Consider the following 15,554-nt stretch of genomic DNA (forward strand, 5'->3'; position numbering starts at 1 on the left):
GTTAACCTATACCTAGTTTATATACCAGGGGTCAGGTAAACATTTCTTGGGCAAAAAGTGGTCATTAGTGAAGAAAGTTTAAGAACCCCTAGTCTAGCCTTCATGCTTCTCCACAAGTTAAAGACAATCTCATTGTTCAAATACTCTAAATCTAGCCATCTGGGACTACTCCCCAAACCCAAGCACTTCCCATTCGGTTTTCTTCATCCATTTTCAATGCCCTACTTCCTTTCAACCTATTAGTAGTCTACCCATCCTCCCAAACCTATCTTAAATGCTATCTTCTCCAAAATGGATGATCTCCCTTTGTAGATATGGAGTATTCTTTGAACTTTTCTTATGTACTTACAAATAAATTCATATTATAGTTTATTTGTAAATGTTTTGTCACCTTTTCAACTCCCTGAGGACAGAGCCCTCTTTATACCTAGTCCCCACCCTCAGCCCCAGTTGGCTTTATATGTTGAACTTAGTAAATTCTGTGGAGTAAATGAACTTCCAGACTAGCTCACATATGGAATGTTATGTTGTATAAGGATACCCTCCTTTGTTTCTTTTCAAAAGCAACTGGGACATCTGTTGTAGCTAGGTGCCTAAGAAAAGGCAAGTCAAAAGAAGAAAGAGCATCAGATCAAAAGAGGGGAGACATATGCTGGGGGAGACAGAGGGGATGGGGTTTGGGAAAACAAGATTGAGCCCTGTGTTGGAAAAGTGAAGAGAAAAAATGTTGCTAACTTTCTTTCACATACTAACACCTCTCCATCACACCAGAGGACAAGCGGGATGACTGAATCCTGACAGTGCAGCTGATAAATCTCTTGCCAACAACAGCTGCGGATAGGAAACCTAGCAGGAGTTAAAAATCTGACGCCTTCTAGAAAAGGACCCCTCCTTCTTTGCTATAAAAAGAAAAACCACATGACACGGTTTGGGGGAGGGCGAGGTGACAGAGAAAGTAAAGGGTGGGTGGGGGATGGGCAATGAATCTTCTAGGAATTGTCCAGTAACAGCTCAGTGACGAGCCTACTAAAGGAGAAAGAGTTTGTGTCCGGGACCCCACCCCACCGGCTGTTGCTTGGCTTGCCAGGCTTGAGGGGCGACAGAGTTATCTGCCTTTTCCTAATCTATCCTTGGCAAAACCCGGGCAGTGCTGCTGCCGCCCTTTCCTCCCTCTCTCCCTCCTTTTCTCCTCCCCGCCTCCCTGCAGACAGGAGGAGGGGAGATGGGAGGAGTGAGCGAGCTGGGCAGAGCTGGAAACTGGGCACTGCACACAGTGAGAGAGCAAGAGAGCTAAGCACTGGGGAGCTGGGCAGCCAACGCTCGGAGCTGCTGATGCCGCTGTTGCCTTCAGTGGCTGCAACACCTGAAATAGACGCAAAAGGACACTTCTCCACCCTGTATCACCTTTCGCAGCTGCTGCATTCCTGACCGTTCATCCCATTCTAGCAGCCAGATTTGGGGGGTGGGGTGAGGGACGCTAGAAGGAAAGTGTAACTCTTACGGGATTGGCTTATTATTTTTATGATTATTTAAGTGGAGTTTTATTTTATTTTATTTTGTGCGTTTTCCCCTTACATCTCCCCGAAAGCGGTGTTGCATTGTCTCCTAACCCCAGAGGGGGCCAGAGTTGCTGGGGGCCAGATCTGGTAGCGGCTCCCCTGGGCATGGCTTCAGCTGGCAGCGGGATGGAGGAGGTGCGTGTGTCGGTGCTGACCCCGCTGAAGCTAGTGGGGCTGGTATGCATCTTTCTGGCGCTGTGTCTGGATCTGGGAGCGGTATTGAGCCCGGCGTGGGTCACGGCGGATCATCAGTATTACCTGTCCCTGTGGGAGTGCTGCCGGAAACCCGCCAACGTAGACAGCTGGCACTGCGAGTCCACTCTGAGCAGCGGTGAGAGCTCTTCTGTAATGTACCTCCTCCTCCCCGCCCGCCCCGCGCTCCTCCCGGTGCTCCTAGATGTCCCCATGCCACAGCGCATCGGCTCCCTCCCCTACTTCTGTTAGCCGGGAAGTGCTGCCCCCGCCTAACCCCGCTTTTCCCCAAATGGTATCTGGTTTCTCGCGAGCTAACCCCAGCTGGCTCCCGTGTGATCCTCCCAACTAGTGTCTGCAACCCTTTCCCAACTCAAGCTCTTGATCTCAGGCTTCCTCCTTGGATCATCCCAAATGCCTTTCCACCCCAGGCCCTGGGCCAAACCTTTCTGTATTAAGCTCTCCTTCCAGCGCTTCTCTTCCCCTCCTCCCCCCTCCCCCGTCCCCACCCCCATCCCTACTGTTCAGTTCATTTAGCCATTCCTCCAGCTCACAAGTAACACATGTTATTTTCCGTAATTGGTATAATTTGTGGCAAGGACCATGTGGAGGTTTTAAAAACATAACGCCTTCCCTACTCACATTTTTTAAAAGGTGGAAAAGCACCCCCCCCCAAAAAAAAGACCCAAGTAGTCTTCCTGGATTCTATGTCCCACTCCACCCCTTTCTTACTCTGAGAGAGTAATTTTTGAGTTTATAATTTTTTTTTCCTCTCTCGGTGTCTACCTCTATCTCGTCTGGGTTTTCCCAGCCCACTTTTTGTTTGGGGTTTTATTCTTGTAGGTTTGGAGGGATAGTAGAGCAATTGGAAGAGTGAATGGTTTGAATTTCCTTTTTTGGTGGTACAGTAAGTGATTTTTCCGGATCCCCATCTTCTTTTATTCTTTCCTTTCTCTACCCTCTGCCCATCATCCCTAAAAATCCTCTTTCTTTCTCCGGGATGAAGTGCTCACAGAGGGCTAGAAAGTTGTGACTTCTCCTGCCAGTTCTATGTTTAGGCTGCAAGGATTAGCCTCCTTTACAGGGTAGGGGGTGGGAGAGCACGAATCAGTGGCTCACCCTCTCCTTCCATACTAAACAAATACACCCCTCTGCCTCGGGATCCCTAGCTTCCACGCCTCCACACCCAACAACGCCTTCCTTAAGCATCCACTCTCTTACTTCCCACCACCACCACCACCAAGCTACCCTGCTGGCCCTCTTAGCTACGGCCTGGTGTAAATTCACTGTCGGCCTCCCCCTACTTTCTTGTTACTATACTATCCTTACCATTCTGGATTCTTTGGCTGTTGGTTTTTGCCCTAAGAAAGGATACAGTCAAAAGGGATTTTACTATTAAAAGAAATAAAACGCTGGACACTAAGCACTGACATGGGATGAAACTCGTTAGATTTCATTACACATGGGTTAGATTAGGCTTTCTTGAGAGAACTTGTGAAGCTTCACTAAAACGTATTGGCAAGTTATAGCCAAACTCACATAAGCACTAAAAAGCAACTCCCTCGTATTTGTCTTTGTCCTCGTTTCCTAGGCATAGAAGAAAGTAGTTTTAATTGGTCGAGTTTCTTGCCTTAGACTTTTTTCACTCGGGACCCAGAAAATATCGACTCAAAATAAATAATTACAGCTTTTCTGTGGTAGTTGTTTAATCCACCATCAAGTGGGCTGGCAGGAGAACGATGTGTAGCGCCTTCATTTCACTGAAGGTTGCTTGTTTATAACCAGAGACACAGATTGGTTCCTTAAAACGTTTTCCTTAAGTAACTGGGCTATCCAAACAAACTTTGGAAGAAAATACCTTTTCTTTCTTACCTCCAATATAAATGGAAATTTATGTAGGAATGTCAGCTTCAACATGTTTCCTTAGCAACGTGAATCTTTTGCCCTTTTCTCACTGTCTCCTGAAATAATAGCCCTTGATTCCATAAAGGCTTTCTCAGATAGGTTAAAAAATAAAGGCTTCAAATCCTGTTTCTTTTCATATTCTTCCCCCTTAATGCTTCCAAAGAATGTGGGGAATGGAGAGCAGCCAGATTGGGCTTGTTCAACAGTATGTAATATTGGTTAATCTTTCCTTAATTACCTCATCAGGCATCTATAGCTTAATTTAAAATAAAATAAAAATTTTAAAGGGGGCAGGAAATAGAGAGACATAAGTACAATTTAAATATAGGCAAATGGAACACTTCAAGGTAAAAATCCAAGGGAGACAGTTATCTTTTTCTCTTCTTCTTCTTCTGGTCCCCAAAAAGAAATTCCTACCATTGCTTTCATTTCTTTTAAGGCTCCTAAGTATCACCTTAGCTTTATTTTAATTAAAAAAATAAATCCCAGAAGAGTTAGGGTTAACAAGCTCCTGGAAAAGAAGTGGTGATTGTTTTATTTTAAGGATACTTGAACAAGCTCTTTATGTCTGTGGTCTACTATGCTTTCTTTACTAGTGTTGGGGGAGGAGGGGTATGGAAAATCACCTTATCCCTTTATCCTCCCCAGAATATTACATTATGGTGGGGTTTTTTTGGTGTGGTTTTTTGTTTTTTTAATTTCAAGCAAACTTTTGAGCATGGAAAAAAACCAACACGTATCTAACTATATGAAAAGAGATAGAGAGAGCCAGCACAGAAACTGGCAGTCCTTTGCTCTTCTGTTTGTGTTCCATAGCAAGCTGCGTTTTAGCTGGTTGGCTGTGAGAAACTGCAGAAAGCTGGGATAAAGCATCTTTTCTGGTGCTTTGAAGGAATGGACTTCATTGTTCCTTCAAGTGGATTACCTCGGGAGGCACTATCAAAGACTGAGTTTTCCTAAAGGCCCTTAACAGCATCTTCAAGGCTTAATTAAAAACCTTTGTCTTAATTAGAATTAGAATTGCCATGAAATGGCAAGTTCAAGTTTTGGGTTTTGTTTTTTGTTGTTTTGTTTTGTTTTGTTTTTGAGCTGGAAATTTTCAAGAATATTTCTGCTGGCAGCAACATGCCCTGTTTCTGCTCTGCCCCCTCTGCAAATGCATTCTATTTCAATGCAATACAAAATGCGCATCCTTTGCTGTTTAGTATGCATTTTGTAGTTTTAACTGAACATAGCTCTGTCTTTTTGCATGGGCCTGTTGAAGCCAGCATCTGCACTTGTAGTATGAACTACTAAACCTGGGAGTGAATTAATCAGCCATAATGTTCCTCACCCATACCCTCTCCTGCTCTAAGGTGAGAATTCAGCATGTAGAGGCAATTAGTTCTAAAGAAATATTTCTTTAAGTCTTTCAAAGATCAGATTAGGAAAATGGTTAATTTAGTATCAAGTTCAATATGGAGAGGAATAAAAACATTTCAAGTCTATAAACTTGGGACATTTATGCTCATGTGAGCAAGATGTTATGTTCACAAAAGTATGACTCACTGATTAATTCAGAAGTGTAATGTGGCAGACCTTGTTTGTAGGTAGTGTTTTGCCAAAAATTGTAATGTGTCCTTATGGAGAATAACAATAACAATAACCCTTGTGCTTGATCATTCTGTTTTGATACTTTGTTAATATTGCATAGTTAAGGTTCATCACAGATGTGAAATGAGAAGTCCTATATGTCAACTAAGCATATATTCTGTTTGAAAACAGACACACACACATACACTCATGCACAATTGCAGAGTATCCATAAAATTGTAGACTAATAGCTTATGAAGTCATAAAAGTTTTATATTGTGTCCTTTGGGAAAATGTGTATATTGTGTTCATGTTCTAGTTTAAATAGCTTAAAAATATAAACCCAGACTGTTCTTTTGAGGTCAGAGTGACCTATTGAGTAAGCAAAAATCAAGAAAAGACCAGATCAACATGGTTAACCCCTGTGGTACCTCTTGTGATACATGGGGGACATTATGTATAACCTATTCTCAGACTATGGATTGATTTTAATACATAGCCCCCCCCCTCACCAGCAAGGAACATAATTATAACAATTCGTGAGGGATCCTAAAAATAGCCACATTTAAAATGTGAATCACTGACATAATTTGCAAGTTTCATAAAGTATATATCAATTACAGCCAAAATACATCTCATTTCCCATCTATAAAACTAAGCTATTTTAAAAAGTGCTTTAAAAATATAGTTTGAGATATCATTTTGCACAACAATCTTTTATTTTCAAAACATAGATTCACAAAACTACTTTCAGTAGTAGAATGTTAAGTAATGGTCAACCACCCTGCCAGAGTATCTGAACATTTCTCAACTCCTGAGATTTAGTGTGCTCATATCCCTAAATACAACACCCATGCAGGCTTGGAATCTAAAGTATCCTTGTGAAACAAAATTGCCAGCTCTGAAGGAGTCTTCCCCTAGGGAAGCTGCAGCTCATTGCTTTAAATGAGTTGATATTGACTAGTGTTTACAAATAGCTCAGCAAGATTGGTGGGTACTACAATATACTCTCCTACTCTAAAACAGGTTAAGTAGTAGAAATGCAATTTTGTGAAGTCCAAAAACAATCAAACTTGTGAAAAATTGATAAATCGCCATTTCAGTTAGTATCAAATACTTTGCAATCAATTATATATCTAAGGCAATTTTTTACAAATATATTATGGGCTAAAGAAAATGAAATAGTTCATTTAAATTTCATCAGGACTTTTTCCTACCATAGTCTCTCAAGTTTCCAAATGTATTCATTCATTTATTCCAGAAGTGTAATAGGATCATAAATTTAGAATTTATAAAGGGCATTAGTATCCTAGTCCAAACTTCATTTCAGGAGAAAATGCTGAGACTTAGCGAAGTTAATTAACTTGCACAAGGTCACAAAAGTACTAAATAGGAGAGTAGTGACTTGAATCCATGTCTGTTGAATTCAATGCTTTCTTCCTTCCACCATGCAGAGTCCTCTCTTGTAATTTATTGAAAAAAACCAGATGAATACTTTTGGCGGATATATTTTCTTCAGAAAACGATTATTTTCAGTTCCATCCAGACCTTTGTTAAATCATGCTAATCAATTTGAGACAGCTAGATGGTTTAACTTACAGAATTCTAGACCAGAAGTTAGGAAGGCCTAACTTCACATCTAGACACTCAATATATGTGTGATCTTGCACAAGTCATTTAACTTCTATTTGCCTCAGTTTTCTCATCTGTAAAATGGGGATAATGAGAGCATCTGCCTCCCAGGATTATGAGGATAAAATGAGTTAATATTTTTAAAGAACCTTGCAAATCTCAAAGTGAGATGTAAATGTTACATATTATTCATGTAAAAAAACCTTTATTTACAAAAACAAATGAATTTCACCTACATATAGAGCTATACTTCAATAGTTTGCTACAAGTTAAAGTTGAATGAACATGACCAATTAGGGAGTCCACAGAAGCATCCATATCTGAAGGCATGCAGTTGAAAAAAGGCAATCATTCACCATTTTTTCCCAATAACTTCAGATCAGTGCTTATTTTAGAAAGTATACATACCAGATAAAGATCATAATTAATTTAGTATAATTCTACAATAACATAACAAAATTCACAATACTCACTATATGTGTATACATGTATGTATGTATACACACATGCATATACATTAGGGTTACAATATTGTTTTTGAAACCACACCTCCAGTACAAACCATGGAGGTATTATTTAACCTAGGCACTTATAAACTGGGCATTAGTCTTGTTTTCCAACAGTAGCTTATGAAAGAGTTCTATTGTGTTTTGTGTAACATAAGTCAAATGAAACGTAAATCTTTGGGGCAAGTAATTTGAGGCTCCTTTCTTAAATAGCAGATTTTTGAGAATGCATTAAAAGGAATTTCTTTACTTTAAACTCTTTGGTACTTTTTTAGCTACACAATTACACATGAATATTACTTTCCTTGACAATGTAATGTCTACATTTAACAAGCCATATTAAGGGAATGTTATGTGCCATTCAGGCAGTAGGGCAACAGAGACGAAAAAGAAATTTTCTTTCCATGAGGAGGAATTTACAGCCATCTAGAGAACATTCAAAATATATGACAATTGTTGTATACGATGATGGACAGGAAAAATAGAGAAAAATTTTCCCTGGAAAATTTGGGGAGGGGAGGAACACTTGCAATTATAGGGATCAGGGTAGACTCCCGGGAGTAATTAGATCCTAAGCTAAACATTGACAGAAGAAAAAAAAATACTACTTTAAGTGGAGAAGAAAAGGAAGGAGTGCATAAAGTAGCATGGTTCAGTGGAAAGAATTGAATATGGAATTGTAAGACCTGTGTTCAACCCAGCTCTATCACTTAGTACTTATAGGAACTTAGGCAAGTGATTGATCCTACCCATGTCTAAGTTAACTTCTTAGGTCTCTTCCAACTCTAAAGTTATGATCCTTTGATTCTCTTAGTTTAGATATAGGGATGGACTACATGAATACATAGATATAAAGACCATAGATTGAAATTAATTTGATTATAATATGTAATATATAGGTGAGAATAATGGAAAGGTAGGATGGACATCATGTTGTGAATGACCTTAAGTGGTTGGCTAAAAATGTTGCCATTTTACCTTATTCTGTTAATAATAATCATGTTTTTAATGCAAGATTTTCTATATTGAACCAGTAAAACCACAACCTTATGTCATCTACCAATTTGTAGCTTCAAATGCCCAAGACAACTTGCATAAAATGGAAATTGATTGTGTTCCCAGATAGGTAGTTTGGTACATTTTTCCTTTTTCAAAATAATAACATTCTATTTGTAGAAACATTCCTGGGGCTTCTATAATTTCTTTCTTTTCTTTTTTTTAGTGAGGCAATTGGGGTTAAGTGACTTGCCCAGGGTCACACAGCCAGTAAGTGTCAAGTGTCTGAGGTTGGATTTGAACTCAGGTCCTGCTGAATCCAGGGCTGGTGCTTTATCCACTGGGCCATGTAGCTGCCCCCTATAATTTTTTAATGAAAATGAAGTTTACAAAGCATTTATTGAAGGGGGCAGCTAGGTGGTGAAGTATATAAAGTATCAGCCCTGGATTCAGGAGGACCTGAGTTCAAATCCAGCCTCAGATACTTGACACTTACTGGCTGTGTGACCCTGGGTAAGTCACTTAACCCTCATTGTCCTGCCCGTCCCTCCTCCCCCCCCCAAAAAAAAACAAAAAAAAGAAATCACAAAGCATTTATTGAGCACCTACAAAATGTTAGGCATTATCCTAAGTGCTTGGGATATAAACATACAACTAAAATAATTCATGCTTACATTAGCTTACATTCTACGGAGGTGAGGAGGATATAAAATGCACATTTAAGTAAATAGAAAAGATCAAAGGGATTTCAAGGGAGACTACTAATAAAATGGATGATCAAGATATTTCAAGGAGGAGAGACATTTTTGACAGAAGCTAGAGAAATCTACAATTGCAAAGTGAAGAGTAATGACAATTTATAAATGTGCAAAGCACGAAGCAGGAGTGAGAATGTTGTTTATGTGGAGTGATTTTTATACATTCCATTCTACAAATCCATATTAATTTCCTACTCTGTGAAAAAACACTAATAGACCCTGGTGAAACAAACAAATTTTCATATGATAAGCAAAGAACATTGTTTTTGTTTTTCTTGTTGTTGTTGTTATTTTGTCCTTCCTTCCCAAAGAAGGCTATGACTTCAGGGAGGTGATGTCATGACTTTCAGTGAATTGCATTCAAGTGAGGGAGGGTTCTGCAAAATCACCAGCCTCACTCTCTCCTCCAGAGCCTTCTGGGTCCAGTGGCAAGATATAGATTGAGATGACCTGAGATGGCCCAGTACTAGGAGACCTTAGCCTTTTTAAGCTAAGGTTTTTTAGTTTCCCTGAGGCAACACCCATTCAGTGATTAAGGTTAGGTTTTGTTGTTTGTCCATTTGTTGAAGAGGATCATGACGGATGAAATGGCTAGCAATGAATTGGACTCTGGGTCCAGTGGCAAGATATACATCAGGATGACTGGAGATGACCCTGGATGTTTTGAGGCAATTGTGGTTAAGTAATTTGCCCAGGGTCACACAGCTAGTAAGTGTCATCCACTGCGCCACCTAGCTGCCCATGACTCAGGTCCTTCCAATTTCAGGGCCAGTGTTCTATCCACTGTGCCACCTATCTGCCCCAATTAAGACTAGGTAAGAAATGATGCAAAAAATGGCATCCATTACCTAGTCAAAAAAAAAAAAAGAATGAATTTATCTTTCTGTCTGTGTGTCTGTCTGTCTATTTATTTATTTTTGAGTGAATGAATATGAAGGAGGAGGGAGGGACCCTCGGGGTTTCCGGTCAAAATAGAAACAATTACTATTTGCATCTACTCTAAGACTGAACAATGTCGAAATGTGACTTCGGCTGGGATATGTTGTTGGCCAATCAATGAGAGCAAAAGTTATTTGGATTTTAGGTACGGTACTTAAAAGAAATCTAGCCCATAAATCCCAAGTACATACATAGGAACGTATGTTGAAACCACATTCAGATTATATGGTAAATATCTGATAAATTATTTTTGTAAATAAACATTCCTAGTCAGTTGCCTAATCATCATATGACCTAACTGGAAATAGAGAATATTTCTTTTGATCAAATGTGATTTGGTCACTTCAACTTCAAAAGGGAGGGGAGAATATTTGCCTTTTTAAAGATGTCATATAAGGGGAGGCTAGGTGGTGCAGTGGATAGAGCATCAGCCCTGGAGTCAGGAGTACCTGGGTTCAAATCCGGTCTCAGACACTTAACACTTACTAGCTGTGTGACCCTGGGCAAGTCACTTAACCCCAATTGGCTCACTAAAAAACAAAACAAAACAAAAAAAAGATGTCATATAAATGTCAACACAAGGTTAAATACTCGAAGTAGTGTTTCACAGGGCTCTGCTGCATTTTCTTCCTTTTCTATATCTGTGGATACTGATGCTACATCTCTTGGTTGTCAGAAGCTTGTTAGAGAATATAGCATATGGATAGTATTGCAGGGAAACTAAACATTGTATAACAAGTAGCTATCTTCCTTTTGCAAGAAAATATATCCTCTGATCACTCAAATAAAGTCCCATATAAATTTTAAACTGCTTGCTCGATATATTAAAGAGAATCTGTTTTATAAAGGATCATCTTTAGTTATACAAGTTAATTATTCATTTTGACTGCCTCTATTGAAAACTGCCTAAGTATACTTTGGTAGTACTGTATAAACACAGTGTGTGCACTTGTGTATAAAAATGAAAATTCCTTATGTCCATTATGCAAAGTTTAACAAAATGTTTTCATTTTAGAATGAGCAGTAGATTCAGGTAAATGGAAGTCAGCCATAAGAGGGACACACAGAAAGAGACAAGCCAGACACAGAGACAGAGAGATACAGAGATCACAGCCTCTCACAGTAAAGCACACAAATATATTTAATAAACCAGATGGTCCTTTCTCATCACCAATATACAAACTCTTAATATTACTTAATCTAGCAAACATTTATTGCATACCAGTTGTGTTCAAATCATTGAAATGGGTGTTATGGATCATAAAGAGATGAAAAGTCATGATCCCTACCTCAAAGAAATTAGAATGTCGAGACGTATGACATGTGAACCATTATAAGGGTACCATATGCATCTAAAATGATGTCAGGTTACTGTGTCCCCTCAGGGCTAGTCTAGGGTAGCCTTGGGTGGTTAGGATGGACTTGTTTCTCTCATATTTTAAGATCACGCACCCCCACAAGTGTGTCTCAACACTGCCCTTTACTCCCCTTTGAAAGGTGCTCAAGAAGTTCCACTGAGTTATGATATAGCATCTTTGTATAGAGTGGGCCAAAAATCACTAAGGTGTCTTATGTTTTAATATTTTTTTGAAATTTTTTCTTTATTTCATATACACACGTCTGTGATGCTATAGTACAAATTAAAAACAAAAAATAAAGGAGTTATTAAATATTGAACCCCCTTAGTGATTTCATGGCCTTTGCCTCACCCTGTAGAATTGTAAATATGTTGACTAGAAATGTATCTCTACCTGATTAAGGTATCATAGAATTCCATTTTATGATCTCTTTTCTGTGGGAAGAGGTAATTTGATTCATTTACCTAGTCAATTCCACCCTTATATAAGTAAGAAAATAAGGTGATATATGCAATGAGAAATAAATCAAATGTTACAGGAGTTCAAAGGAAGGAGAGGTCACTTGGGATTAGAAAAATGAGGGGAAAATTTAAGGAAGAGTTGTCATTTGAGTTGTCATTTTAGTAGATATGTGGTACATGTATGATTGTTTTATTTGTTTATTTTACTATTTTTTCCACTTCCCAACAATATGCCATAACACTTTCAAATGATCACAGTTTGGAATTGTCAAGAAATTACAATTGGAGAAAGTGGTTCATATATAGAAAAGTGAGGAGCAAATTTAGGAAAATAGTGAATGGTTTGGCTAAGTGATAGGATTCATGTATGGAGCAAGATTATAGATTGTACAAAAAGAATAGTGTAAAATAGAGCTGCAAAGGTAGATTGGTATTAGATCACAGAGAATCTTGAATATCATGGTAAAAAAGAGGGACACAATTTAACAGACAATGGGGAGACTCTGAAGGTATTAAAGAACCTGTGATCACAACTATACATTCAAAAAATATTACTTTCAAAGAAATTCAACACAAGGTTAATGGGATCTAGGAAAAAAAGAATAAAGGTTTGAATTAAGGTAGTCACAGTGGAAATGGAAAGGAAGCCATAGACATGGGAGATACTATTAAGTCATGATTGACAAGACTTGGCAACTAAACTGAATTTGGTAGGGAAAGAAGGGAATAATTATTTATATAATGCCTATTGTATATCAGGTCTTGTGCTAAGAGATTTTACAGATGTTTCACTTGATCCTCATAAGAACCCGGCAAGGTAGGTGATATAATTATCCCCATCTTACAGTTGAAGAGAATAAGTCAACCAGAAGTTGAATTGTCTAGTAAATTTCTGAGGATGGATTTGAAGATAAGTATTCCTGACTCTAAGGCCAGCACTCTATCCACTGAACCACTAGCTGCTTCTAAGGAAGTTGCCTTAGGGAGATGGAAAGCTGTAACATAACACTAAACATTTTATGCCTGTGTAACTGAGCGCATGGTGCAATGTCATTGACAAAAATAACAGAGAAGACCTCAAGGAATAGCAGATTTGTGAAGTAATCCATCTATTTCTATTTTAGAAAGAGCGAAATTATAATGAGGACATTTATATAGTTCAAAAACCTAAAATATTTTGTTATTATTATAATTCTATTATTATTAGAACCAAGTTCTCCAAAATCTGTAGTTATATAAATATATCTGTATGAATATACTTACAACTAAAATATCATTCACATAGCTGAAAATTTCTCTTTTTAAGTGCTATTCTGATTGCTGTTGTAAATTTAGCCCAAAGTAAAGCAATTTATGGGAGGTTCCATTACATTAAAAGTAGCCCGAAATAGCATTGATGCAGGTAGATTATGAAGTAACAACTCAAAAATATTTTGAAGGGGGCTGGGAGTAACGTGGAACAACCACCATCAAAAACAGTTGAGATGGTGTTTTAGTATTCCTTTAAACCATTTTTACAGAAAGTCAAGATCCAGCAATATTAACTTAGCCAACCTGATTTTTAAATACCTCACCCCAGTTCAACCCCTACTCCATAACAGGCTTCTATGCTTGCTACCTAATTGATTGATGATAGACTACTGTTCTAAGAAAGCAGCTTCTCTACTCACATTGTCCAGCAGATAAAAAAGCAGGGGAAATCAGAGTTTCATGGCTGATAGTTATCAGAGGGCCGATTTTTCTTTTGTGACAGAGCTGACTTACTTAGACTAAGAAAAAAAATGTAATGATCTAAATTAAACATTTTATAGGCAAAAAAAGTGTGACTTTGGGAGTCCATTATTAAAAAGTGTTTTCCCCAGGGTACCTTAGAGATGTTTCTGAGGAAGTCTTGCATAACAAGACCTGGGGAACTCAGTAAAGTCTTAGACATAGAGAAAAGGAAAGGATATAGGTGTGAATTATCTCTGTTAAAGATCCATTTTTGTTTTCTCTTAGCTTTCTCAATGGAGGAGGAAGGGAGAGGTAGAGAAGATGAATATTCATTTGAAAATAAAATTTAATAAAATAGAGCAATTTTAAAAAACTTTTGTAAATCTTTGATCACATCTTTTGAGGAACTTCTTATTCTTTCTAGTATTTCTTTATTAGACCACTAAACACTGGAAGTCAGAAGATGTGGGGCTCTCAAGGCAGGTGAAAAGGATTAACAGGGATGGAAGAAGGGAACTCTAGATGCAAAATGATTTTCTTAATTTTTGGTCATTGTATGCCTTTCAGTAAGGACAGTCTTTCATGCATAGTGGGTGTGTATTGAATACTTGTTGATTGAGTCCCTAAATGTCCAGGTCAACAAAATATTTGCAGTGAATGTTATAAAATCTTCACAATAGTCTCTCAGTCTTCACAAGCTATTTGGTTGTCCTTTTTTCTTTTTTTTTTTATTTTTTTGCAGGGCAGTGGGGTTTAAGTGACTTGCCCAGGGTCACACAGCTTGTACGGGTCAAGTGTCTGAGGCCGGATTTGAACTCAAGTACTCCTGAATCCAGGGCCAGTGCTTTATCCACTGCGCCACCTAGCTGCCCCGTTATCACAAGCTATTTGGAATAAGGGAAATGGTACCACTGAAGCAAAGTGTAGCGTTTTCAAATTTTAGAATTGAGAGGTGTCTTGAAGACTAACTATTCTAGCCTTCTTATTTTACAGTTGAGGAAACTGAAATCCAATAAGAGTAAACATTGGGTCCAGGGTCACAGGAAAAGTTATGACAGTTTGGACTGGATCCTAATTTTCCTAAGTCCCAATCTAATTATTGTTCCATTATACTACGGTCATGTGTGTGTGTGTGTGTGTGTGTGTGTGTGTGTGTGTGTGTGTGTGTGTGTGTGTAAAGAATTAATTTGGAAAGGAGAATGTATTGTCATAGCAGTTATTGTTGCTACGAAGTGCTCCCAAAATAGGTTATTTACCAAAATATTTTTCAGTACTTCCTTGCAGTCCCTGAATCTAGACTTTAATTGACAATATTATCTTGTCTTAATGAACAAGTGAAAAGATTGAAGGAAGGAATTGATTTTTAATATCTCAAACCTCCTCCTCCCTCTTCACATTCAGAAATGATTTGTTTGCTGTGTCTATGCTTCTAATCACACCAGGATATCCTCTCTGCCTGTTGGTGGTCTGTCCCTCATGCCCTCCACCCATATAATTATTGTGAGTATTCTCATATTCTGTGAAAAAAGATTTCTAAAAGTTGACAGTAAATGTATCAACAAAACTCATCCTCTTCTGTTGTCCTGAAACATGTTTTTTTCTTTTCTTTCCCTCACATCAATGGATTCTCTGGAATAGTTATAAACTGGTATCAATCAATAAAGAAAAAAATACAGAACAAAAAATTTCTCTCTCTCTCTCTCTCTCTCTCTCTCTCTCTCTCTCTCTCTCTCTCCTCTAGAGGAGTAATCGAACAAGATTTTCCCAAACTGGGAAAGCAGGTATTTCTCTTTACCAGTCTTGAGGAGGGAATATTCACATCAATGAGATCACTGAACTTGATTACTTGATTACACTGTAATTACCATACAAGTTAATTATTTGGCTCAAGGCCAACAAAAATGAAATTTAGGATAGAAATTTCTTTCTTTGAATCTGTGAGAGAAAGGAGGCTGATTTCTAC

The 15,554-nt window shown here is 38.3% G+C and overlaps 1 protein-coding gene across 1 annotated transcript in view; it reads left to right on the forward strand.

Moving 5' to 3' along the window:
• Positions 1 to 1,258: 1,258 nt before the first annotated feature.
• TMEM47 (transmembrane protein 47) overlaps positions 1,259 to 15,554 on the forward strand; it is a 39,709-nt gene continuing 25,413 nt past the window's right edge. Inside the window, exon 1 of the mRNA XM_043996821.1 lies at positions 1,259 to 1,890. Within this exon, the coding sequence (XP_043852756.1) occupies positions 1,665 to 1,890 (226 nt within the window). The 5' untranslated portion in view covers positions 1,259 to 1,664. The remainder of the gene's footprint in view (positions 1,891 to 15,554) is intronic.

This window comes from Dromiciops gliroides, chromosome 3, assembly GCF_019393635.1.
Source record: "Dromiciops gliroides isolate mDroGli1 chromosome 3, mDroGli1.pri, whole genome shotgun sequence".
Lineage (NCBI taxonomy): Eukaryota > Metazoa > Chordata > Mammalia > Microbiotheria > Microbiotheriidae > Dromiciops > Dromiciops gliroides.